The sequence below is a fragment of the Chaetomium strumarium genome (genome assembly GCF_033439665.1).
Source record: "Chaetomium strumarium strain CBS 333.67 chromosome Unknown B0T15scaffold_3, whole genome shotgun sequence".
NCBI lineage: Eukaryota > Fungi > Ascomycota > Sordariomycetes > Sordariales > Chaetomiaceae > Chaetomium > Chaetomium strumarium.
Genome location: NW_026944431.1, coordinates 2,427,299 through 2,451,266, shown reverse-complemented (window position 1 = coordinate 2,451,266; position 23,968 = coordinate 2,427,299). Strand labels below are relative to the sequence as shown.

The following is a 23,968-nucleotide window of genomic DNA, read 5'->3' as shown; positions in this document are numbered from 1 at the left end:
GACGTCCGTCCAGCTTCGGTAGCTCTTCGCTGAGGTCTACTAATACTGATGATGACGGTCGATTAGGAGAACGCTCAAAGGGCCCGATTCCATCCTGAGTCTCTCTCGCAGCCGGTGGACATACCTCGATGGACCTTAACTCTTTATTGTGGTAAGAAGGTACACAATATCATAGCATAGCGTTGTCTTACCTGCTTCAATCCGAGGCGTCTCAGATACGTGTCTCATCTCCTTATCCACGTTCCCTACGTTCTAGGTTAATTCCCGCACAATGCTGTCCTTAGGGGCCTTATCTTGTGCCTCAAGAGTTTTTTCTTCCTTCTTTTCCTTTCCCTCTCTTTTCTTTGTTTTTTTTTTTTATTTTTTTTATTTTTTTTTTTTTTTGGCAAAACGTTAGCTACCTTAGGTAGGCATGCTAGATGAGACTCACCACCAGCCTAATACATGTTTTTCACACACAATGACTAGTGCACATGTTTGTTTACAAATTACACGGCTCTTACACCACGGTCCCAGCCCTTGTAGTTAATATACCGTACAATACAGCTTTACCATTAGGTAGGTACGGTATGTATTTCCATGTTCGCCTGCTAGTACTTAGACTGTTCCGTTATGATATCGTAAGTTACAACTTAAAACTGAGAAGTCAGTCTGTGTTCTGTAAGTCCCGTAGGTACGGTATGTATGTACCTTATGTACGATACAGTACATACAATACATATTGCTGCGAGTTGCCGTGCTCCTACGAGCCTGCAACCCGTTACCCGAGCAGATATTCGGCAGCAACCGACTTCCAACGAATCGGCAATGGACGGAAGCACGGCGGTGCCACGCGGCGGACCGGCGATTGACGGCTCAGGCGCTTTCCTCCTTATCATCACCATTCTCCTCTTTTTTGTCCCTCTCCTCACTTTCTTTCCGCCGGTCCCGCCTTCTAAGCGCGATGCTCTCCTTGAAACACATACTCAAATCGGCCTCCGGCCGGCGCGAACAGGCCTGACGGGTCAGCAACAAGGCGCTGCTGCGAGCTCTAATGGGGCGAAGGGCGGCGAATCAAGCTCGGGGAAAATCAGCAGCCTCTGGATCTACCCGCTCAAGTCGTGCAGGGGCATCGAGGTCAGCCAGAGCAAGGTGCTGCCGACGGGCCTCGAGTTTGACCGCATCTACACGTTCGCCCAGCTGAAGAGCGCCTTCCCGGTGGACGTGCATAGTGCTGGCGAGAAGGAAGCACCATCATCACACTCAGGCTCATGGCACTTCATCACCCAACGGCAGTTTCCGCTCCTCGCAACCGTCCAGGCGGAGCTGTTCGTTCCGGACATCATCAAAGCCCGCGGGCAGTCCTCCAAGGTTGCGGAGCCGTTCCTGCTCGTCCGCTTCCCCTGGCAGGAACCCGGTCTCCGCGGCCTCGTGAGCTGGGCGGCGGCTAAGATTGCGCGCGGATGGAGCGCACGGCCAGAGAAGGAGTTCCTTTTGCCCGTCGCCTTCCCATCCCGGGAGGACATCGCGGCCCTCGGCTATGCTTACGAGGATGTGACCATCTGGCGCGACACGGTGACGGCGCTTAATCTGGAAGCGGAGCTGCCTCGGGAGCTGGGTCTCTACCTTGGCGTGAGCAACAGACTCGGCATCTTCCGCATCGACCCGGACCGATTACGAAACGTCTACCGTTGTGCCCCGACCAAGGACGAGGCCGGCTACCAACCCGTCACTGGGTTCCAAGATGCTGTGAGGATCACCACCAGCTCCCCAACCCGTCTTCCCTTCCGGCCATCTCACTTCCCCCCCCCCGGCGCGCGCGCAACCCCCTATCTCGACAAAAATGGTCTGATTGTCGCTACTTTAGCTCCGGAGGTGGAGGCCTATATGGTTACTAATAACTAACTATGGATGTTGGAAACGACCGTGTAGTATCCCCTGCACCTCCTGAACCTGACCAGCGTTCGAGATTTCGATGCCAAGATCGACAAGGACGACACGCTCCCGGCCCTGGATCCCAGGCGGTTCCGGGCTAACATCATAGGTGAGTTTTTCTTGACTTATTATTAACCGTACACTACGTACAGGTTGGGAGTGGAGTCCGCCTCAGTGTTCCACTTTCGCCCGAACGATCCCCTTGTGTACCTTGACATACTGTACAGTGTAGAGCCACCGTCGCTCCACAACGACTAATACTAACATGGTGTTCATACAACAGTGGACGGCGGAGATGCCCCTTATGATGAAGACACCTGGAGGAAGATCCGGTTCATCCCGGGTCCCGGCAGTAGGCGGGAAGCCTCAACATTCCACGTGTCTTGCCGAACTGTCCGGTGCGTATCCGTGTCTCTCGGCAAAGCGAATATCCATTCGAGGATCCACAGAACTCTGACCGTTGACTGATACATCCCTTTCTTTAGCTGCAAAATGCCAAACGTAGACCAAGACACTGGATACCGTCACCCGGTAGAACCAGATAGGTCTCTGAGGAAGTACAGAGATGTCGACGAAGGCGCGACAAGCATGGGCTGCCTGGGCATGCAACTGACGCCTTTATATTCCAAGACGTCCTCCGAGGAGGGACTGGAAAGTTGGGTCGAGGTGGGGATGTCGGTAGAGGTGTTGGACCGAGGCTCCCACGTATATATCCGCCAATAGACGAGGGATCATCAGCATTGAGAAGGCAGATCCGGATACATCTAGATACATAGAACCATAGACGTACGGGCAACTGAACAGAAAAGCCACAACACATGTGAGAAGCACGAGAAGCACCCATGAACAAACCGGACGCGAGCCTACCCATAGCCTAGCCAAAGTTGTATACCGGACCATCCCGTCATCATACATAATAATAATATCGCCTCAGTCATCCGGGGAGCCAAGCCAGTACGCCACACCTATGTCCCAGAGGAAACCATAGAGCCAACATAGCCCAACTCGTCGTCTCACTCGCACCCCATGCCTCCTTCCTTCCCTCTGAGCTAAAACATCCCACGTCCCCTTGCCCTCGCGTGCCACACAAAGGAGGCTCACTTCAGATCCGCCGGCGTGAGCGCCTGTACCATACTGGTGCCCTCGCTGAACCGCGTCCTGAAGATGCGGTTGGCGTTCTGGAACATACCGTCCTTGAGCGAGACGACAATGAACTGGGAGCCCCTGAAGCGCGTCTTGATGAGGCGCCCGATATTCTGCGTGTGCGAGAGGTCGAGCGCGGCATCGACCTCGTCCAGGATGTACATGGGTGCTGGCTTGAATTGCAGGAGCGCCATGATCAACGAGAGGGCGATTAGCGACCTGGCAAATCAGGGAGGGGAGGAAAGGTTAGCTTAGTTGGCGCGGACTTGGGCACGGGGAAAGAGAGGGAGAGGGGAAAACAAACCGTTGACCTCCGCTTAGCTCGGTCAGGCTCTGCTTCCAGACCTTGCCGAGGCTGACCTTCACTTCGAGGCCATCCGAGATGGTCTTGCCCTCGGGTGGATCCAGCTTCGCGAAGCTACCCGGCAGCAGCTCGGAAAAGATCTGGCCGAAGTCGGCGTTGACCTTCTGCCACGTCTCCTGCAGCGCCTTCTTCTTGTAGTCGTCGAGGCTGATGATGGTCTCCTCGATCTTGCGTTTGTCGCGGATGACGGTCCGCATCATGTGCTTGAGCGACATCTCCTTCTTCTCGACGCTGTCGATCATATTCATGACCTTGGGGTTGATTTTCTTGCGCAGGCCCTGGCTGCGCTCGAGCAGGTTCTTGTGCGTCGCCTTGCATTCCGCAATGTTCTGGCCCTTGAAGTCGTAGGGCGTGCCCGTGCGGCCGAACTGGTCGCGCGCGTCGGCGATCCACTCGTGCTCTTCCTCCATCTTCGCCACCATTTGCGCTGCCGTCTGCTGCTCCTTGTGGAACTTTTCGATCTGGTGGCCCAGCTTTTGCTTCTCGAGGCCTTCCTCGGTGATGCGCGCGTTTTTGGACCGGATGGCTTCCTCCAGCGCGCGGAGCTCGTCGTCAAAGACGTGCAGCTTGGTGCGCTCCTCGTCCAGTTGCGCCTGCGCCGCATCGTGCACTTCCTTGACCTTCTTTTGCTGCGCGACGAGTCCCTCCACCTCTTCCCGTTGGGCCTTGAGGGCGAGGTCCATTTCCTGGAGCTGTTCTCGCGCCGCAGCGAGGTCGCCCGAGACCTGTTCCGAGTCGAGCTGCGCCGTCTGGAGCTCCTTCTGGAGCGCCTTGTTTGATGCTGCCATCTTCTCAAGGGACGCACGGAGCTTGTCGACGGAAGCCTGGAGCTCGATGAGCTTGGCGTCCTTGTTGTTGTCGAAGTCCTTCATGTCCTTCTCAATCCTCTTGATGTCGGCACTGGCCTCGGCCTGCCTTTGCTTGGCATCGACGACTGACTGCTTGAGCTGCGCAATCGTCTCTTTCATCTTTTCCACCTCCTGGATGATGGATGATGACGAGTTACCGCTGATTTGCTGCTCAGCAAGCTTGACCTCGTGCATCTTGAGGTCCAGTTCCTGTTTCAGCTTCTTGGCCTGGTCGAGCTTGGACTTTTCCCGCGCAATCTGCGACTGCAGCTGGCCAAGTGATGCTTCAGCTTCTCTGAGTTGCCTGGTGATCTCGTTGAGCTTCTGCAGCGTAATCAGAACACCACTTGAGTTGGGAGCGCTGCCGCCAGAAAGCGTGCCCGAGGGATCGTAAGCATCGCCCTCCAACGTGATACTCCGCATCCTTACGTTGGGGTCAAATGTCACCCTCTTTGCTGTGTCGGCATCTGCACAGACCAGAGTGTTGCCGAACACGTACTCCATGGCGGCCGAGACTTCTTCATCGTACCCGACAAGGGACAGCGCCAGATCAACCTTGCCCGGTGCAATTCTCTGTGCGGTAGCAATGGTCTGTGCAGATGCTCGGAAGGCGGCGATTTTGTTCAAGGGGATGATGGTCACCCGCTTCCGGAGCCTTCCACCCTGCAGCAGCTGTGTGCCTGTGACTTCGTTGTCGACCACCACATTGTACAGCCGCCCACCAGCGCAGATCTCGAGGGCCGTGGCCGCTTGCGAGAACTGCTTGTCAAGGGTGAACAGCTGCGCCACCAGGCCTTTGACCTTGGACCGGTCAAAGTTGGGCACTGGATCTGCGTAGTGGAAGTCAATGTTGGCGACCCTGCGCTTCAGCGCATCGGACTCCTGTCGTAGGTTCCGGATGGTCTGCTGCAGCAAGGCTTCTTGCTTGTACATCTCCTGCTCTGACCCTGGTTGGAAGCCGAGTTTCCCCAGCTCTTTCTCCAGCCGCTGGGCCTGCTGCTTGAGGCCCTCGATGTCCTTGAGCAGGACAGCATTTTGGTCCCTTGCCTTCATCGCACGCGGCTCCTCCTCTTTGATGCGCTTCTCGAGATGAGCGATCTTGAGCTTCGCCTGTTCCTGCTCCGTCACAGCTGCCGTGGCGCGGTTCCTCGCGTCTTGCAGTTGCCCCTGGTATCCGCTTTCCTGACCTTCCTTGGACGCAACACCGGTTTGTAGAGTCTGGAGCAGTTCTTCCTTGGATTCTGCTTCCTGTCTCTGCTTCTCCGCTGCCTCCTTGGCTGCGTCGTACTTTGCTTTGATCTTCTCGTACGCCTTCGTCTTCTCCTTTAAGGTCGCCTCCAGCTCCGCAACCGTCTTCTCACCTGCTACCCTCCGCTCCTGTTCTTCCGACATGCTGCTGCGCTTGAGATCGGCTGCGGTTGCCAGACGAACCAGCTCGTTGGCGTGCTTCTTCACCGCCTCCTCGAGCGCCTGCGCCTTGCCGCCTTTCCGGAGTTCCTTGTCGCGTTGCGCCTTGACCCGTTGCAAATCCTCCTCTAGATTGGATATTTCACTCTTGAGTCGTGCGGCTGACTCCTCCAGGTCCTTCTCACGCTGCCGTTTTGCTTCGAGGTCCGAGGCCGATTGCTTCAACTTCTCCTGACACCGCACATAGTCGTGAGCCACCACGACCCGAGTCAGCCGCTCGAGGTCGTTTTGCGTCTGCTGAAAGTCGAGAAAGGCGCGCTTTTCAGTTCGTAATTTTTCAAGCTTCGGTTCAATCTCATCGCGGAGCAGCTCGGTGATTTCCTGGAGTTTCAGGTCCTTCTTTGCCATCGTCTTCAGCGCCTTGTCCCTCCGATCCTCGAACATCCTCGTGCCCGCCGCCTCCTCGATCATGGCGAGAATCTCGACGGCTTTCATGTTCAGCACCTTGGTGATGCGTCCTTGCATAATCAGGAAATTGGGATTGTTGATATTCAGCTGGACCGATTGGAACAGGTTCTGGACGGTCTGTTGCTGGGCACGGTGGCCGTTGATCAGGTATTTCGTGGTCCCACCAAGCACGATCTGCCGGGTCACACTGATGGTCGCATATTCCTCAAATCCGATGGGGGAACGCTTCTTGTCTCTGTTGTCGAATACGATCGTGACGCTGGCCTTGGTGACGCCTGCCTGTCCGCGCTTGTAGATAAGGTCCTGGAGGCGCAATGCCGATCAGCTAGAAGGTCCCAGACCTATGGCGAGGTTCGAGTGTCTGCCTCACCTGCAGGTTCTGAGCTCGGACAGTGGACATGTTGGTGATGCCCAGTACAAAGCAGATGGCGTCCAAGATGTTGGACTTGCCACTGCCGTTGAGGCCGGTGATGGAGTTGAAGCTCTCGTCCCTGCAACCATTATCAGCGCTTGCCAAACCTTCCAGCGCCGCGAAACATTACCATCCTGATATCACCGTCCGCACGGCATACGACTTGAAGCCCTGTTCGAGGTCAGTTGCTGTCGCCAAACCAACGCAGTCTACCCGAGACTTACGTCGATAATCAATTCCGTCACTCTCATGGTGGCGTCGGCGGAGTAATCCGCGTACTGTTGTTGGCCGTCGATCCGTTCGGGGTTCCGGGGCAGGCGCGCAAAATCCCCCAAAGCCCTTTCAGAGACACGTCGCGCCCCTCCTCTGTGGTAGTAGTTCTTATTTGTTTACTTCTGCTCAACCTGTCGCCCCGCAGCGGGGTGGCTCGTGCATCGGGGACCTGATGGTAACATGGATACTGTTAAATACTGTATTACGTAGGAAGGTACGGTTTCGGGCCAAGCGAGCAGAAGTGCACTGTGATGCGACGTTTACTGTTTGTTACATACCTTAGTATCTTACATTGGTACAAAACCTCCCAAACTTGAGAATCAAAATGCCACGATAAACCTGGATCTCGGATTGCGGTGAAGACGTATATACAGGTGATCCGTACCCGAATTTAGACTACCATCACTCTCATACAGAGCAATATACGGCTCTCTGAACGGGGGAATTCAGCCGTTGGAAAGCTGACAGTATGCCCGCCTTGCACAACAGTTGCATCATCGGGACGGGCGTCGCTAGCGCTGGCTTGGCGGTCATTGGCCACCTTGCTCAAACACACAAGATCGGCTTGCACAAGGCTCCCCGGACCACGCTCCAGGGGCGCCACAGCCGCCGCTGCCCCCCGACTTGGAATGGGCCTGGCATTCAACCTACCTATCAAGGGGATACGTACGCTTTCTCTAGCGCTGGAGATATGCCTTCCGCCCCGGGAGCTCTCTCAACGAACACTTTTCTGTATCGCGCGAATGTATTGTGTGATTCTTGGGCCAATCCGTGCCTCAATCCCATCTAGCGGATGCTCCCGTCACAGGCGAGGGTCATTTAACCAACTGAACTCCCGGCTGCCACACAGTACGGATACGGCTGACCTGCGTACCATCCCACAACCTGGCTAACCACCAGGCGAGTCGATCGAAGCTGCGACTGACCGCTCAGCAATCTGATCGACGTCTAACACTGATTCCTACGACACGACCAGTAGCGCGCCGTCATAGAGCGCAGCATCCAATGGTTGGACCGGGCACGATCTGATGCTTATCTGTTACCGCCGCCATTGCCGCGTGTCGAGGCCCCCGGCATGGTTGGGAGGATGCCCGAGGCAATGATCCCTTCGCGGAGTTCGTCCTCCAGCACATTCCGGCCCGCCACACAAGATTTGGACACGGCATCCGTACGTCCGCGGGCTCGTCGCCTCCTCAGCACCCAAGACGACGCGGGGTCGTCTTCCGCTCTCCCCAGCGCCAGTCGTACGCCCAGCCGAGGTGCCACACCAATTCCATCTACACAAGTTGGTTCGGTCACAGGGAGGAACAATTCCGGGACTGAAGTTGTCCGCTCTGTCGTTCGAGGCAAGACCCCGGGCGTCGGCCGTGGATTGCTTGATAGTTCGTGGACGCCGAGCTGGGCTTCAGTACAGGAGTTGGCGTCTTCGCTGCTAGGAAGCGGAGCGTCGGGATTTGGCGGTGAGGCGAATCGGCCACGCAGTAGGGATGGAAGCGGGAGAGTACGACCCACGACCACCCGGCAAGCCAGTTATCGAGATGATGGGATGGATGGTAGCTGGGGTCCGACACCAACAGCCGAAGGAAGGCCGCGTGCAGATGACGTTGCTGCAGGATCGCTCGCGAAAAGGGCAGCCGCATTGAAGGTTATGCGGACTGCAAGCGTGCTTGAGAGCCATGATGGCGTTAACGGAGGGCTGGACGTGGCAGGCAGGTTCAAGAAACGGAGCTCAGACGAGGACCTCAGGCGGACGGCGCAGACGCAGGAGGCGGAAGAGTACTTGGCCTATATTCACCACGTCCAAGCTACGGACACGTACGCAGGTATCGTTCTGAAGTACAGATGCCGGGAGGACAGCTTCCGAAGGGCCAACGGGCTATGGTCGCGGGATAATATCCAAGTACGGAAGTGGTTGGCAATACCGGTAGAGGCGTGCGAGGTCAAGGGCCGCCCTTGCGCCCCTCCTACGAACCCGTCATCGAGGGTTGATCTCCTTTCCTCGCAGACGCCGGATGCAACAGACCCCTTTGGCCAGGAAAACCAAGCAACGCGAAGTGAATACTTTCCCAACTTCAGAAAGGACCACGGACCGGATCAGACGAGACCAGGCGATGATGACAGACCATGGGCTCACGTGAGATGGGTGGCTATAGACTCTCACCCATACCCGGTTGAAGTGGCGAGAGTACCGCGCAAAGCACTCGGTTACTTCCCGCCACGCAGGAAGAAAAGCATACGCACTACATCGACGCTGTCCACCCCGCGCGCCTCCACCGAGCTACCAAGCGTTACCGTCTCCGAGTCAGCCATCGAAAGTCCGCGAAGCACCTCCTCGCGACGACCAAGCCTCCTTTCGAACCGTGGTACACACACCAGCTCCGCACCGCGAACCCGCCTCAGCAGTGCCGGCAGCGGCACCGATGACCCTCGCCCAGCATGGATGCGCCGGCCAGGCGGCGTCGGCTCGCTCGGCAGACATGTCCGAGCCCCCGGTCCGGAGACAGACTATTTCAACACGTGGACCAACAAGCACCTGCCCGGGCTGAACATCGACTCTCTCCCGTCCATGTCTGTCATGGGGTCGGAGAGCGCCAGTTTCGGCTTCACCAACCCAGACGAGCATGTCGCCATCGTCGAAAGCCCCTTTGAAGAGGGGCGTGATGCCGCCTCCACCAGCCGGCAAGGCACCGGGCTGGACAAGGCTGCCGCTGCGATCGAGACGTGGCTACGGGGTGCTTTTGAGCGCGCCAGACAGGGCCCGCTTACCCCTGTGATCGGCCCGCGGGGAAGGCCTCCTGGCGGTGGCGGTGGCGGTGGCGGTGGCGTGCCCGAGTTGGGTGGGGATCTCATTGAGTTGACGGATACGGGGAGCGACGATGGGCGGCATGATTCGTCGATGTGGGATACTGGAGGTTTGCTTAGCGCCCTTTCGGCGCCCGCATCCGGCCGCGGTTCGCCGGGCGGATCTGCTTCGGGGAGAGGTTTGGAACAACTGGGTGGGGGCGTCAGGAGTCGTAGCAGTAATGCTGCGCTGGGCGGGAACAAGAAGGCGGACTAGGGGAACTGAGAACAGTTTCTGGATCTTTCTGTACACGGCGATCCAGCTCATTCTAGACCTGGTGTGCCGTCCTCTGGGATAACTTAGCATTGCGCTGCGGGCGTTTTTATACAGTGACATCATTATTTAACGGGGCTCAAGGCTATAAACTGGGGCGCTTTTTCTGTATATAGGCACAGATGGCCACTGCCACGCGGGCAATGGCATGGCAAGCTGGGGTTCGTCAAGCATGTAGCTCTCGTGCAAACTTGATGAGAGGCACGCAACTTGAACTAATGCCCGTTGCTGTCATTGTTCGTGTTGTTCTTGTATTATGGGTGGCTTCCGTGGCACAATGTATGATCCACTGAAGTCATTTGATTTCTAGCCTTCTGCCCGCTTTGCCATGTACAGCGTTTTAGTACTGGCATCCATTCATCCAGGTAAGCTGTGCTCATTATTATGGGTTCGTGCTCCGGATTCTGTTGGAGTATATTGGAGCCGGAGCTTAGTCCGATAAGCTCTTATCAGAGCACTTGGACCACGAGCGATCGCAACCACCGCCAAACCAATTGCGCAAACAGCAGCTACTACTAGTACTACTTCTACTGGTACTAATACTTACTATTCCCCGCGCAGACTGACACGGGCGGCGACAAGACCGTCACCCTTCCCTTCCCCAGCGAGCAAAGATTACACAAATGCCGCAAATACGATGCCGATCTGCATTGAGTGCCGACACCCGGTCAAGACGCTCTGGCGCGAGGGTGGAGGCGACAAGTCAGGCGGGCACAATATCCGGCTGACAGTGTGCAAGAACTGCGGGCGCTTCTGCGACAAATATGTCGAGCATGACTTCGTTGTCTTGTTCATCGACCTCGTTCTGATCAAGCCGCAGGTGGGCGATACCCGTTACGTTACCTAGCCAGGGCCCAGTGAGAGACAGAGAGGACGGTGGCTGATGCGAGGTTTGGAGAATAGGTGTATAGGCATTTGCTGCACAATACCTTAATGAAGGATGAAGATGAGTTCGCAGTGAGTTCTCCCCGTTTGTAGATGGGTGTAGTTGCGCTTTTATCCATGAGGAGCAGGAGACTAAGCACCGGACAGCCCTCCATCATCCGCCTTGGCATCCTCCTCCTGCTTTTCGACGTCTACCTCACTTGGGCACGCATCGAGCGCCGGGCGGTCCCCGACACCGATCCCTCCGGTACGGATAACAGTAACTTTGGCCGGCTCGCGCAGCAGCCGATAGTCTTCCAATACGTGTTCTTCCGTACGCCGTTCCCGCCTCCCTCGCTTCCTTGCCTCCTTCGCTGGAACTAACCCCTTGTCTTGTTTCTTTTAAGTACTCTTCTGCACTCTCTCGACCATAGCCTTCCACGGTTCCATCCGCTTCCTCACCTCGTCCCGCTACTCGCCGCTCGCGGTGCTCGGCATCCTCCCGCGCTATCCTAGACCCAACTCCGTCTCCACTGCGCTGCTCGTGTCGTCCTCCACCAAGCTGTTCCCCATCCTGATGGTCATATGGGAGTACGACGTGCCTGCCGCCGCACGGTCATTGGGATGGGCAGTTGTGGCGAACAACGTCGAGGCCCTCAAGATTCTGCTGGATTGTGGGTACGGGGTGGCTACGCTGCTGGCGACTGCTGGGGCCGTCAGTCGTTGGGCGATGGGAAGAGCGGTCCTCTGGGCCGCGGGGCTGGGAGGAGTGGACTCGGCTGGAGATACGGGAGTCGCAGAGGACGGAAGGGCGTTTGTTGCTATGTTAATTTATATTAGGGAGTGGGCCGGTAGGTTGGCTGTTGGTTAGTAGCCAGACATGCCGTCTTGACTTTCTTTGGTCTTTGAACTTCGTCGGCTGGGTGTCTTCACAGCTTAAGACCTGGTGTATCGTGCTCGTTAATTCTTTCTTGATATAATGCACGTTGTAAGAGCAAGCCTCCACGGTGCAGGATACTGCATGTACAGTCCAAACAACCCGCCCAGTATAAAATCCAAACCCGCAATATACCCGTCCGCCCAAACGCCGTTCCGATCTGTATTGAATGCCATGTGGGTATTCGTACAACAAGGTTGACTTGTCCAAGTCCTCTCGCGCCAATGCCACTCTTCCGCATGAAGTATAGCTTAGTGGTGGATGTATTCCTTACGTAGATCCGACCGTCTCGGCTCGATAAGGGGGTGAAGTTGCGATAGAAACGTAATCGCCCACATGAGGAAGCAGCTGACGATCGAGAGGATAATGGAGGAGCGCCAAAGCCTTAGTTGAAGACGAGTCAGCGCGGGAGATCGTCACGGACGGCTGCCGTCGGAGAGCATCGAGATGGAAGAGGCTTACACTTGATTCTCGCCCTTGGGTGCAAAGAACCATGCAGCTAGGCACATGGCGATGACAATCACCAGACCGATGAAGATGCTCCAACTGCAGGGGTTGGGGTTGGTGTTAGTTTGGCATGCGATTCCACAAGTGAAGGTCGAATGGTGGCTTCGTACCCGTTGGCCATGTTGCAAGATTATGGTAATGGGTATTCCAGATTATCGCAACCTGTTGGCCAATGAATTGGTATTGATGGCGAATGCTGTGTGCTGTCCGGAGAGAATCAGCGGCGTGGTCTTCTGGTATGCTTCGAGATGCGCGGCGTTGAGAGGTTGGCTGGCAGCTCACGGCGCAGCAATAGCTAAACGCTGAACAAGCGAATGCTGGATGCACTGAGCTTAGTCATTACTTGCTGTTACCTAGGTACTCTGTCGTATGGTAACCTGACGGTGCAATACCATACCGTAGTAGGATGGCGCAACTGTAATTTACTCACCCTGTCGGCGAGCACGGACCTCATGCGGCCCTGTCGCATGTGCCCTTGTCACCTGGAAGCGGCAATTCCAAGGTTGACAGCCTTGTCAAGCGTTTGCAGCCGCAGCCCCAACGACAACCCCCCATCTTCGACCTGCTCGCAGCCTCCAACGCCCGCCGCGTGGACGATATAGACAATTCGGTGTCGAACACGCACCACAACGACTTATATTCCCGACGAACGGGCATAACAAGCCCAAGAGACAATTCCCATGATGAATCGACCAGGTATGGTGGTGGCGGTGCCGCGTCCTTCTACGATCCCGGTCCCTCTTGTCCCCGTGCCCCGCCTGCTCCTTGACCCGCTTGGACCTCGCCATGTCGCGGCCCTAAGCGCCTCCCTCGCAGTTTATAGACACCATCGGGTCTGCCGTTAGGTTGGCCAGAATGGCCTTGCTCCAATCTGGAATCTGGGGGGTTGAGGGCACGGTGCGGTTCGAGGGCGCTGCCGTGTCAAGACTGCCCCTGCGAACAATCACGGAACCGAAGCAACTCTCACAGCAGAGCTCTCTTTTCAATCTTTGATCCGAGCTCAGTTCTTCGCACCGTTTTCAATAGCAGGGTGCTGTTGGAATGGTCGAATCATGTCGCCGAAGTCCCTCGAAGCACCTATTGCGACTCCTTGTCGGCACCTCTTATGTTCATGATCCATCACGACCGTCGCTTGGATGAAAATAACACTGACGCACCTTGGGATATCAGGCGCTGTACCACAATCGCTCCGCGGCGTACCCGGCGGCGGATTCGGTGGCCAGCAGCAGCAGCAGCAGCAACAACAACAATCGGGTCGGGCCTTGGCGAATAGGTTACCGAACGGGAAGATAGGTTAGGAGGCTCACCGCGCTGCGCGGCGCTTTGCATCCATGGGCATGGTGACAATCGCTGACATCTCTGGCTGCAGGGCCGATAGGAAATGGGCCGGGGTGGTTCGGCGGGATGCCTATGGGAGGGAGCGCAAGCGTTCCCCCGGGCGCCGCCAGGCAAATAGGGGGGAATGTCAGCTTTGCGCAAAGCTTGACGGGGTCACAGCCGGCCACCCCTTTGGATTTATCGTAAGTCGCACTTTTTTTGTCTGTGTGGCACTCTTGGTCCGATCTTTTTGCGCAACTTTGCGGTCCCGACCGCCCACAAAGGCGCACGCCGGCCCCTACGCTATTTTGACCCGTTTCCATCTTCCACCCCTTCATGAAATCCGCCGCTCCTCGAGCGCGTTCGCTTTACGTCATCTCCCTTGCTCCTCAGTCTCTTCTCTGCACAAACACGCGGTGCGTGTTCCATCTCGAGGAGCTCTCCGCTTGAGGAGCCGAGCCAGGAATGGCGCCGCTTCAGCAAACGAAACTCAGACTTTCCATGAAAGTGAAGGAGACGAACGTTGCGGAAGAGTTTCATGGACCCGCTGAAGGGTTACCCTATGCATCTATCGTGAAGGGGTACTAGGGCTTTTTCCTTCACTAAGTCGCTCCATCGGACTCTCAGCCAGTCTGATCCGGTCATCAGACTAGAGGAACAAGTGCTAACCAGCCGCTCTTCCTCAGGGAGTTTCCATCCTTGTCCAATACGTCCCAGCTCACCTCAACAGCGCAAACATCAATGTGGTCAGCACAAGGGCCACGAAATCTCGGCGGAGGGATACACCGAGGAGCAGGAACCCCGCTTTCATCGCAGCAGACCCAGCAAGACGATCTGTTTGCCTCCCGCCTGTCGACTGGCCAGGGTTCGTTCAGATTTGGCAACCAAGGAAACACCGCGCAAGCGTCTCAATCACTGTCGAGCGTGACCGACGAATTTCCGCCGCTAAACCGTGCAGCGAATGGAGAGATCGGCGGGCAGGATCGCGGGGGGAATCTGATGTCAAACCTGGGGTTCGGCGCTCCTGGTTCGGCGGCCGGGTCAGCCATGCACGCCAGTCGCGCAGGTAACGGGTTATTGAGTGCGCTCTCTGCAACGTCACGCACCGCAGACGTCCGCTCTCCAACTGCGATAGGGCGACCCCAGGATCTTCGCAGCCCGGTCGGTGAGGACGAACCGCGCCAGAAGCCAGCGGGTTATCGCGAGGAGCCGGCGGACGGGGTAGGCGGGAGAAACCCCCTGGGCGCCATCGGCAACGATGCCCCAACAGGCAAAGGCAAGGACGAAGAGAAGCCACCAACCAACCAAGTACAGGATCCGCTTGAAGGGATGGCGCTCATTGATAAATGGGGGCTTAAGGGTCTCCGGACCTTGATGAACAATTTTCCCGATTACAACGCGCTGACATGCGGCATCGATCCGTCGTTGCTGGGGGTGGACATGCGTTCGACAGAGTAAGTGGCTTATGGCGCAGGGTGACTCGGCTCAAGACTTATTTCTTTTTAGTACATTGTCGACAAAGGTCTATTCACTCTTCGACGACGTTCCACCGAGATCACCCGTGCCGAAGTTCCGTCTTCCAGACTGCTACCATGTTAAGAATGTGCAGCCGATTGAGGCCAAGATTTCGAGCTTCAACGAGGAAACCTTGATGTGGATCTTCTACAGTTGTCCACGGGACATCAAGCAGCAGATGGCGGCAATCGAGCTAAACAACCGCAACTGGAGGTGGCACAAGAAATACCAGTTCTGGTTGACCAAAGACGACATCATGGCGCCTCAAAATCTCGGCCCTGGGCACGAGCGCGGCTACTACATTGTCTGGGACACAGTCAACTGGCGCAAGGAGCGGGTATGGGTTTAACAAATCTCCTCAATCGATGATGATCTATTGTTACTGACTTCTTTTGGGCAGCGAGAGCTGATGCTGCAATACGCAGATCTCGATACCACGCCCACTGCTCAGCTGCAAAGCTTAGGGGCCTGAATCTTTGGATCTTGCGTTGCCGAGGACGGCAAACGAAAACAAGGCGCACAAAGTGTCTGCACAGGGCAAGGCTGCAGGGAAACAGGGTTACGCATGTTTGTAAGGTACCTCGTGCCTAGGGACGGGAGTGTCCCGCGGGAAAATTATGAAGCAGGAATTGGCGCAAGAATGAATATGACACGAGCGCCTTTCGGGGATGCTCTTACAATATGGATGCCCAGTTGAGGTTTTCAACTGGCTTTCTGAAAGGCGCGACGTCCATGTCTTGTACATGTAAGGTAGGTGCGGTACCTACCAGCAGCTACTTATGTACGGAGGGAGTAGTAAGGTAACTCGAAGTCCGTAATCATTACCTACGGTAGGGAGTGAAGTAATCAAATAACAAAGAGGCAGGTGGGGCCCAAGGTCAGATACTGGCATGCTCGTAACATACAGGTAAGTTTCGTGTTCCGACTCCCGGCACTACCGAGAGAACGTTCAGCGCTGACTGGATTCCAGCGAACTCCATCTAGACGGAAACGAACCACAAGGCCCTCGAGCAGCTGCATCAGCGGCGAGTGCAAGCATTCCCTTTTCGGCTGTCCTGAGTTTGTTCGAATAGCTGGCTGCATTCCGGAATTCCTTCGCTCAGGCTCGATTCAATTGCACCCTTTCTGCCGCGCGACGCAGGTCGGAGGTGCAAGGCTGCCACGGTGGCGAGTCGCGCAGTGATCATCGCGTCACCACTGGACACCACATCACTGTCGCACCACTTTCCAACCGCTCAAGGTTATCCCGCATCCTTTCCCGGTCTGCGTTCTGCATCTCGATCCCAAGTTCTTACCTAGCAGCAAGCATTCAACACTCGACGATTAACCAAGCACTGCCGCAACCGGCAAAGCCCAGCGACGGAGACCATGGCCACCGACGATGGACAACAGATTTCTCTGCCGTCGCTGTTTCTGGTAGCGGTTCTGTCGGGGTTGATAATACGCTACCTATTTTTTGCGCCCCCTGCTGGGAGATCGTCACCGCCGAGGGAGGAGCCGGCCGCAGTCATGCGCCAGCGCGAGGCGGCCGCGGAGAGGATAATGCAGATGTTTCCGTACGTAGATCGGAGGACAGCGCTGTGGAACTTGCATAGAACGGGAGGGAACCTCCAAGCGACGTCGGAGAGGGTTTTGGTTGGGCTGTTGGAGACGGTGCGTTTCTCCATGTTCTCTCCTTTTCCCTCAAATTCGTTAGATTCAGTACTAGTAGCTAAAGCAGTAGTTTATAGCCGCCCATAACATTTCAGCCTCCGATTCCTCCAGGCACGAACAGGAACGACAACAACAATAACAACCCCACCTCGCAACCGAAGCCCGCTGCTGGATCTGGCCACCCGGATCTTATTACGCGGTACAATCTGCAGGATAAGCTCAACGCCCCGGCAAACGAGCCAGAGAACGGCAAGGGTTGGAGTTCGAAGCCCGAGGAGAGGCAGTCGTTGCTGCAGAGGCGGAGAGACCAGATGATTCTTGAGGCGAGGAGGAAGATGGAGGCTAAGATTGCTGCTGAGAAGGCCAAGGCTATGGGGGTAAATTGAACGGCGTAATCGGATTTGGGTGATTCTGGGACTTATGAATGCACCACTTCACGCCACCGAACTACATACAGAGTCTGTTAGTTGTCCATATTCTTCAGCCGAGCGCTGCAATTCCAGGTTCGCCGCTAACCGGGGGCCATGTAAAGAATGGGAAGCCATCACACATGTGGATGCAGTTGATAGTGATACCTTCGCGTTGAGATGACACTGCAGCGCCTGGGAGTCAGGCATCAAGCATAGGTAGGTAAGTAGTACCCTCTTCCCTGGTAAACTCTCAATGGACTGGATGACTGTCCTCTACACATTGCCGTCTGGCGTTAGCCAGTTTGTTGGTCGACGCTTTTGCGGTGTCCCCGAAAAAGTTGTACAATACATATCCCCATGTATAAGATCGGATCGAGTCGGAGGAGCGGCCCGCGGTCAGGCTGCACATGTTCTGGCCTAACTTCTGCTTGGCGGGTTGAATTAAAAAACCGCTTGGGCCTTGGACCGGAAACAGAGTGTCCCACTTTGCCTTTGCCTGAAACAACTGAATCACATGCTTCTTTTATAAACCGTACTACACGTGTGGTACTACTAGTACTTTGTAGACGACACCTTCAACGGCCGTGACGCAGGGTTGACACAATACTTATAATAAGCGATGCTAGTACTCCGTACTCTCACATACGCCCCTGCTTATACGGTTGAGGACATAGGAATTAACTGCGCATATGTAGCTGTTTCTCATAGAAACCAGGCGCTCAGGAATAGCCCTCTTTATGTCCAGGCATGGCCGGTGTGTATATGCCACATCCGGTTTCGTCTGATGACTCCAGGAACGCACCGACATATTTGGACACCATCAGACTAGACGCAGGTGGCAAGATGCGCACGGCGTCTCCATGTTAACAAGGGTGCTCCCCTGCGTACGCTGCTCTGCACTTCGTCGCGTCTTTAAATCCCCAACCTCGTCCAGCGTCCGTCACCTGTTTCGTCCATCCACACAACGAAACATTGCCATAGCTTCCGGTTGGCCGAATTCAAACCTGCGATATTTCGCAAGCGGCAGAATGGCTCTCAGGAACACCACTGTATCCTTTACACAGCGATTCTTCGAGACCTTCGTTTGGCGGCCCGGTATCGGTCTGGCTATCGGTTTGGCGGAGTCAGTGCTGCCGGAGAACGTCCAGAACTGCGTCCTCGGCACCTTTCTTCCAGAGAAGCGTGGCTCCAATACAAACCACCACACGGAAGAGTCCAGTAAGGCTGCGAGGATGCAGACCGTCAGGGAAGCGGACACCACTGAGCGAAACGCGGGGGCAATGGCCAGCGAACAAGTCGAAGCAGAAGCTGACGTCAAAACCGAAGCTGGGGCCGAAGCCGACCGATGTATGCTAGATAACGCATACGCCAGAGCCAAGTTCTATGTCTCGATGGTTAGCTATATGGCTACCGGAATGGGAGTAGCGTCCCAGGCCTCGGGGATCAACTGGAGGGCCGGCAGTCAAGGTATGTATCCATTGCTGCGGTGAGTACTGCGTGGATAGTCCAACTAACACTATATCCTCTAGGTCTTGACCTTATCCTCAACTCGGGCCGCGAGCAAGTCGGCAGTCAGTATGCCGGCCACGACCATGATCCAGAGTTCGAGCGATGGACGTACATCACTGGCGTCCAGCACCTGCTTAGGGGCCTGCCTGCCGACCTAGCCCCTGTCGAAACAGCGATACTCCACCACGCCATGCCGCCGGCGATGGCGGACACCACGACGAAGTCTTTCGCGCCGAGTCAGCCGCAGTGCGCCTGCCGCGGGAGCGTCAACCGGAACGGGGTACACGTCGTCATCTTCTTCATCCTTGGCTGGCTATATTCAATGTTCACACGGATCATCCCGGAGATAGTCGCTTTCGCCGGCAAGGCGTATCAGCTGGAGCAAGAACGACACTACATCCCACGGTTGACCTTAGCGGCATCACGACTGATCACGAGCCTTGACGGAGCGTTTCGGAATCTCGGCCACACCGCCATTGGCGGAGCCCTTCTTTCACTGTTTGTGTACACCGCGCAGGGCTTCATGGGTGCGGTTACCGAATTTGCGGAAGGCATGCAGATGGAGATGTCGGGACCCTCGAGGGGCAAAGTGGCTACAGCGAAAGAGTAATAGTGTCGACGACTTAGTATTTTACGTAACGTTGAACATGTAATCCGTATGTATTGTGACTTTGCCCCTCATGTGTGGTGTTGCACAACGCGCTGGAAATACTAGCAGTGCCTTACGAAGTATTACCGAACTAGTAGTCAGTCTGGACCCTTGTTGTGAAAACGGGCCACTCGGGCGGACTTGTGGGCACTGGGCTACTCGTACTTAGCAGCGCTTAGTAGTTAGTACCCCTGATAAGATAAACGATAACTGCAATGTTGGAAATTTTCTTTCCGCCTCTCCCTCTATCCCGCAGACCCTGAATACCTGGAAGCCATCCATATTCCAGTTGCCCATCACCCGCTTTCGGAAAACCACCGAGCGGCAAATAGTTGACGGGCTTCAACACAGCACACACACCTTTGGTCGTCGTCATGATGAAGACCAGCCTTTTGCGGCAGGCGGCCGCAAGCCGCGTCGCCCTCGTCGCGCGCCCTGCCCAGGTGGCCTTCAGAGCATCTTCGGCCGCGCTCGCGCTCTCGCGACCCTCGAGGAATGTTGCTGCCGTGTATCGTTTCACGCCTTCCCTGCTACGGCTCTACTCCAGCGAGTCCGCCGCCGAACAATTGTCGACTGATGCCGCGCCCGGCCCCATTTCCCGTTTCGAAGATCTTTCACGGCTCAACGTGCATGAGCACATCGTCCGCGCCATCACACAGGATATGAAGTATGAGACTATGACAGACGTCCAAACCATGACGATCAGGCCCGCTCTGCTCGGGAAGGACGTGTAGGTCGACCCCTTTTCCTCTATGTTGGCGAGGTGCGCGAGACTAAACATGCCGATTCAGGGTCGCGCAAGCAAAGACCGGCACCGGCAAGACACTTGCATTCCTCGTCCCTGTCATTCAGAGGATTATCGATGCCGATCCGGATCTAGCCCGGCCCTCCAGAGGCCGGAAGAGTTGCGACAATATCCGCGCTATAGTCATGTCGCCTACTCGTGAGCTTGCCGAGCAGATTGGCGTCGAAGCAAGACGGCTCTGCAAAGGGACCGGTGTCATTGTCCAGACCGCCGTTGGCGGCACGCAGAAGAACATGATGCTTCGCAAGACCCGCATTGAGGGCTGCCATTTGATGGTCGCCACTCCCGGCCGTCTGCACGACCTTCTCTCGGACCCGTCCTCCGGTATTGCAGCACCCAACCTTGCTGCCCTGGTGCTGGATGAAGCCGATCGCATGCTGGAGGTCGGTTTCAAGCTTGAGCTTGAAAACATCCTTACCCTCCTGCCCGATCGGAGCAGCGTGCCCCGTCAGACCCTCCTATACTCAGCGACCCTGCCCAAAAATGTGGTTGGCGTGGCCCGCCAATTCATCAACCCGACCAACTTTGAGTTCGTCCAGACCGTAAAGGCGGACGAGGTGCCAACACACGAGAGGGTGCCGCAATTCATCGTCCCATGCCGCGGCTTTGAGAACGTCGCTCCTACGCTCCTGGAGTTGATTCGCCGTGAGGGAAGCTCAGCGGGGCAACCGATTAAGGCCATCGTTTTTCTACCCACCACGGCAGCAGTCATAACCTACTCGCGGATGTTTAGAAGTCTCAGATACGATGACCGCTCGATTCCTCGCGTCTATGAGATCCACTCCAGGCTAGCACAGGGCCAGCGAAGCAGGAGCGCTGATGAGTTCAGGCAGGCTTCCTCTGCAATTCTCTTCTCATCTGATGTCTCGGCCAGAGGCATGGATTTCCCCAACGTGACCCATGTCATACAAATGCACCTCCCCCGCGATCGGGACACCTACATTCACCGCATCGGGCGAACGGGGCGAGCTGGCAAGGAGGGCAAAGCCTACCTCCTGGCAGCTGATATCGAGATCCCCGCGGCGAGGTCGCGGCTTCCAGGCTTGCCGATCCAACGCTGCACCGACCTGGAATCTGCGTCTATCGACGTGAGCAAAGCCAGCACGCTTCCGGAAACTTTCATCCAGATTCAACAGGCGAGCGATAAGGTTGGCTATGAGTTGAAGCAAGAGGCCTACCGCGCATTTCTCGTAGGCGCCTTTAGCGAGGTTGACACGCGCGAGCTGGTGACCGAATGCAACAACATGGCCAAGTACACCTGGGGCATGGAGGAGCCACCGGCTGTCTCGCCGTCGACGGCTCGTCTGGTCGGTGTATCCGCAGGGCTACGAATCGCTGACATCCCTGCTCCCCGAAAACCTCATGGCGGTTCTTATGGTGGAGGTTCTTATGGTGGTGGCGGCGACCGTCGTGGTTCTTACGGTGGCGGCGGCGACCGTCGCGGAAGAGGCTACGGTCGCGGCCAGTTTGAGCATCGTGAGCGCCGTCCCCCCCGAGATGATTTCGAGAGGATGGAACGCGTCGCTCAAAGCGAAAGCAGGAGAGGTGGACGGAAGCCTCCCGCCACGTTTTAGACCGCTGAAAGCATGAACCGGGCTCCTTATGCCCTTGTTCTTTGAACGACTTCCCGGCTCCGGGCGTTTGTATCTGTATCATAGCATATTCCTGGCCTTTTTCTGTCGGTACCAGTCCTTTACTGAAGGGAAATCCTTCAGTCAAGCGAGTGTGGTGGAAATTCAAACGTCACTCCCCTTTGAGAGACGGAGCACGCCACTACACGATACAAACAAAAAGGAGAAACGAACACGTACAGGGGGAAAGGGGGGGATTGTATATTCGTCATCTAGGGAGTTTGCTGGTTTCTGGGACTAGATGAGGGGTTTCATTTTCTACGCTTGGGTCGGGGGGGGTTGGCGGGGGGTCAACCAAACGCATCTCTCAACGTCTTCTACATTTCTGTCAAATCCTCCTGTATGATAGAGAGAAAAGTAATGAAGTGCATGTCAGTGGACTCGGGCTCTCGACTTTGCGAGTGAATTGTCCATGTTGGTCATAGTCGGTTGATTTAGACTACCATCCTGGGCGAGTAACCAGTTATTCTGTGGTCGGTCGAACCCCCTTTATGTATTGTACAGTACCACCTTTGAGCACCTAGCCGTCTAGGCAACTCTAATGCAAACAATAGTACTCGATGAAGGTCTCACATGTCGGACCCCAGTCTTTGCCATAAACGCCGGGTCTTCGTACTTTTACTCGCGTCCGATACCCCTTCCAGACTCGCTGTAGTAGTCAACACCGTTCTTTAAGATCCTGTGTCCCACCGGGGGCCTCGCCCCTGTATCCTGACCCGACCTTTTCCAACGCTTGTCGCGCCACCTCCTGCCTTCCCATCCCTCCTCTCCGGCGCGGGGTATCATCTTCGAGTTATCGTCCTCTACACGCACCCATATGGTCGTAGCAAGATCACATAGCTCTGGTCTGAAGCGTTGCCCCAAAACCAGAAGAACCCTGAGCTGCCACAACCCTGCGCGTAGGACGTTACTAGTATAGTTACAATTGAAAACGAAGTAAGCAGAGCAGCAGGCCCATGAAGAACAGAAGAGCGACTCGTTGGCAGATTCACCCGCGCAGCAGGGTATGGGCATCCCACACCAGCACGCGCTGGTCCCACCCGGCCGACGCGAGCCATCCGCCCGTGCCGAACAGGCACCAGTCTACGCCCGTCGCAAACTCGGAGTGCCGGTTCATGACACCCAGTTGCGTGCCCACGCCGGGGATAGGAGCCTGGCCAGTACCGCTCGCCGGCGGTGCAGCCACGGCCATCGACCCGTCCGACCACACGCGCACCGTCATGTCGTAGCTCGCGGTTGCGAGCACGTCGCTCGCGTGCGGGCTCCACGCCAGTCTTCGCACCGCATATCCGTGGCCGAGAAGCGCGGAGAGGGGGCCGCCGGCCGGGTTGCGGATGTCGAAGGTGCGCACGACGCGGTCGACGCCGCCCGTCGCAATAACCGTGTCCCGATATTTGTTCCAGTCGTGGGTCAGGATCTCGGCCGGCGCCGAGCCCTTGAGAGCGGTCAGCCCGTTGGAGAGGCCGTGACCTTGCGGGGGGGCGTGGACGGGAATGGTGCTGGTGAGATGGTACTTGGCCGTGACCGGAGTGCGCAGGTCGAAGATGCGAATGTGCGAATCGGACGACACGCTGGAAATGATCCCCGGATTGGTCGGCGAGAAGCAGGCCGAATACGTGCAGCTGCCGACAGGCAGGGTCTTGATCGATGTCGGGCGCGAGGGAGACCACTGTACGCGCGCAACAGTCGGTTAGGAGAGGCGAACGGTAAAGGGACAAGGCTGAATTTGAAAGACTCACAACTTTGATGGTGCCATCCCAGGAGCTCGAAATGAAGAGGTCTTTTGCAATTGGGTTCCAGCAAACGGAGAAGGCCTCGCGCTTGTGCTCAGCGAAATTCATGAGAGGAAAATCTCCGGCCGCGAGGTCGAAGAGTTTAATTGAGCCATCGCCGCACGCGACCACGAGCTGATTCTCGTTGATTTCGGACCAGGCCAGATCGTAGAGGGCGTCGTTGGTCTCGAATGCCTTCTCGAGCCGGATGCCCGTGGGGCCTAGGCGTAGCGCAAAGACGCGCCCGTTACCGACAATGCCATAATTTGCGGATGCAGCAACTGCGAGTCGCGAGTCGTCGTATGGAGAGTACTTGACCGCATACGGGTTGAAGCCCGGCGTGCGAAATTCTAGCATCGACGCCATCGCCGGATCGCCGTTGACTGCTACGCAATGCGCGCACGACTTGACCGGGCTGCGAGGGGTTGTGCTACTATGCAATGGATGGAGTTCGG

At 56.3% G+C, this 23,968-nt stretch overlaps 9 protein-coding genes across 9 annotated transcripts; 6 read left to right on the top strand and 3 right to left on the bottom strand.

The window, feature by feature from the left end:
* Positions 1-460: 460 nt before the first annotated feature.
* Positions 461-3,044, top strand: B0T15DRAFT_553400 (uncharacterized protein; the record flags this gene model as incomplete). The annotated part of the gene is made up of 7 exons (XM_062870317.1): positions 461-475; positions 563-567; positions 674-678; positions 860-1,728; positions 1,912-2,023; positions 2,198-2,312; positions 2,400-3,044. The coding sequence occupies 7 exons, from the start codon at positions 461-463 to the stop codon at positions 2,635-2,637; spliced, it is 1,359 nt and encodes a 452-aa protein (XP_062722828.1). The 3' UTR covers positions 2,638-3,044.
* B0T15DRAFT_162771 (SMC2-like protein) lies at positions 2,899-6,948 on the bottom strand. Its single transcript, XM_062862128.1, has 5 exons — positions 6,781-6,948; positions 6,687-6,727; positions 6,515-6,635; positions 3,362-6,447; positions 2,899-3,276 (listed from the first exon to the last, which is right to left on the bottom strand). The coding sequence occupies exons 1-5, from the start codon at positions 6,805-6,807 to the stop codon at positions 3,012-3,014; spliced, it is 3,540 nt and encodes a 1,179-aa protein (XP_062722827.1). The 5' UTR covers positions 6,808-6,948; the 3' UTR covers positions 2,899-3,011.
* Positions 6,949-7,928: 980 nt separating this feature from the next.
* Positions 7,929-11,679, top strand: B0T15DRAFT_393667 (Arv1-like family-domain-containing protein; the record flags this gene model as incomplete). Its single annotated transcript, XM_062864697.1, has 5 exons — positions 7,929-9,780; positions 10,550-10,764; positions 10,848-10,901; positions 10,977-11,142; positions 11,216-11,679. 5 exons carry the CDS (start codon positions 7,929-7,931, stop codon positions 11,677-11,679), a joined length of 2,751 nt encoding a protein of 916 aa, XP_062722826.1.
* Positions 11,680-11,757: 78 nt separating this feature from the next.
* B0T15DRAFT_529040 (ATPase, V0 complex, subunit E1/e2) lies at positions 11,758-12,620 on the bottom strand. Its single transcript, XM_062869073.1, has 3 exons — positions 12,363-12,620; positions 12,208-12,291; positions 11,758-12,129 (listed from the first exon to the last, which is right to left on the bottom strand). Exons 1-3 carry the CDS (start codon positions 12,371-12,373, stop codon positions 11,997-11,999), a joined length of 228 nt encoding a protein of 75 aa, XP_062722825.1. The 5' UTR covers positions 12,374-12,620; the 3' UTR covers positions 11,758-11,996.
* Positions 12,621-12,703: 83 nt separating this feature from the next.
* On the top strand, positions 12,704-15,953 carry B0T15DRAFT_529035 (uncharacterized protein). Its single transcript, XM_062869072.1, has 6 exons — positions 12,704-12,948; positions 13,423-13,545; positions 13,622-13,772; positions 14,256-15,023; positions 15,076-15,421; positions 15,485-15,953. Exons 1-6 carry the CDS (start codon positions 12,933-12,935, stop codon positions 15,554-15,556), a joined length of 1,476 nt encoding a protein of 491 aa, XP_062722824.1. The 5' UTR covers positions 12,704-12,932; the 3' UTR covers positions 15,557-15,953.
* Positions 15,954-16,037: 84 nt separating this feature from the next.
* Positions 16,038-17,616, top strand: B0T15DRAFT_501617 (uncharacterized protein). The gene is made up of 3 exons (XM_062867400.1): positions 16,038-16,737; positions 16,815-17,199; positions 17,270-17,616. Exons 1-2 carry the CDS (start codon positions 16,453-16,455, stop codon positions 17,121-17,123), a joined length of 594 nt encoding a protein of 197 aa, XP_062722823.1. The 5' UTR covers positions 16,038-16,452; the 3' UTR covers positions 17,124-17,199; positions 17,270-17,616.
* A 28-nt stretch (positions 17,617-17,644) lies between these two features.
* Positions 17,645-19,325, top strand: B0T15DRAFT_529024 (uncharacterized protein). Its single transcript, XM_062869071.1, has 3 exons — positions 17,645-17,768; positions 17,843-18,614; positions 18,677-19,325. Exons 2-3 carry the CDS (start codon positions 18,008-18,010, stop codon positions 19,264-19,266), a joined length of 1,197 nt encoding a protein of 398 aa, XP_062722822.1. The 5' UTR covers positions 17,645-17,768; positions 17,843-18,007; the 3' UTR covers positions 19,267-19,325.
* Positions 19,326-19,525: 200 nt separating this feature from the next.
* On the top strand, positions 19,526-21,684 carry B0T15DRAFT_432249 (P-loop containing nucleoside triphosphate hydrolase protein; the record flags this gene model as incomplete). The annotated part of the gene is made up of 3 exons (XM_062865752.1): positions 19,526-20,035; positions 20,097-21,523; positions 21,608-21,684. The coding sequence occupies exons 1-3, from the start codon at positions 19,680-19,682 to the stop codon at positions 21,682-21,684; spliced, it is 1,860 nt and encodes a 619-aa protein (XP_062722821.1). The 5' UTR covers positions 19,526-19,679.
* Positions 21,685-22,729: 1,045 nt separating this feature from the next.
* Positions 22,730-23,879, bottom strand: B0T15DRAFT_394455 (WD40-repeat-containing domain protein; the record flags this gene model as incomplete). Its single annotated transcript, XM_062864728.1, has 2 exons — positions 22,730-23,410; positions 23,481-23,879. The coding sequence occupies 2 exons, from the start codon at positions 23,877-23,879 to the stop codon at positions 22,730-22,732; spliced, it is 1,080 nt and encodes a 359-aa protein (XP_062722820.1).
* Positions 23,880-23,968: the final 89 nt, after the last annotated feature.

Coding starts and splice junctions, on each gene's coding strand:
- B0T15DRAFT_162771 (XM_062862128.1), bottom strand. CDS start 6,807: ATGAGAGTGACGGAATTGATTATCGAC. Junction 6,728..6,780: donor TGACGGAATTGATTATCGAC/GTAAGTCTCGGG, acceptor GACCTCGAACAG/GGCTTCAAGTCGTATGCCGT. Junction 6,636..6,686: donor CGGACGGTGATATCAGGATG/GTAATGTTTCGC, acceptor TAATGGTTGCAG/GGACGAGAGCTTCAACTCCA.
- B0T15DRAFT_529040 (XM_062869073.1), bottom strand. Junction 12,130..12,207: donor CCCAAGGGCGAGAATCAAGT/GTAAGCCTCTTC, acceptor TCTTCAACTAAG/GCTTTGGCGCTCCTCCATTA.
- B0T15DRAFT_529035 (XM_062869072.1), top strand. Junction 13,546..13,621: donor GTTACCGAACGGGAAGATAG/GTTAGGAGGCTC, acceptor CTCTGGCTGCAG/GGCCGATAGGAAATGGGCCG. Junction 15,422..15,484: donor TCAACTGGCGCAAGGAGCGG/GTATGGGTTTAA, acceptor TCTTTTGGGCAG/CGAGAGCTGATGCTGCAATA.
- B0T15DRAFT_501617 (XM_062867400.1), top strand. CDS start 16,453: ATGGCCACCGACGATGGACAACAGATTTCTCTGCCGTCGCTGTTTCTG. Junction 16,738..16,814: donor TGGTTGGGCTGTTGGAGACG/GTGCGTTTCTCC, acceptor AGTAGTTTATAG/CCGCCCATAACATTTCAGCC.
- B0T15DRAFT_529024 (XM_062869071.1), top strand. CDS start 18,008: ATGTTAACAAGGGTGCTCCCCTGCGTACGCTGCTCTGCACTTCGTCGC. Junction 18,615..18,676: donor CTGGAGGGCCGGCAGTCAAG/GTATGTATCCAT, acceptor TATATCCTCTAG/GTCTTGACCTTATCCTCAAC.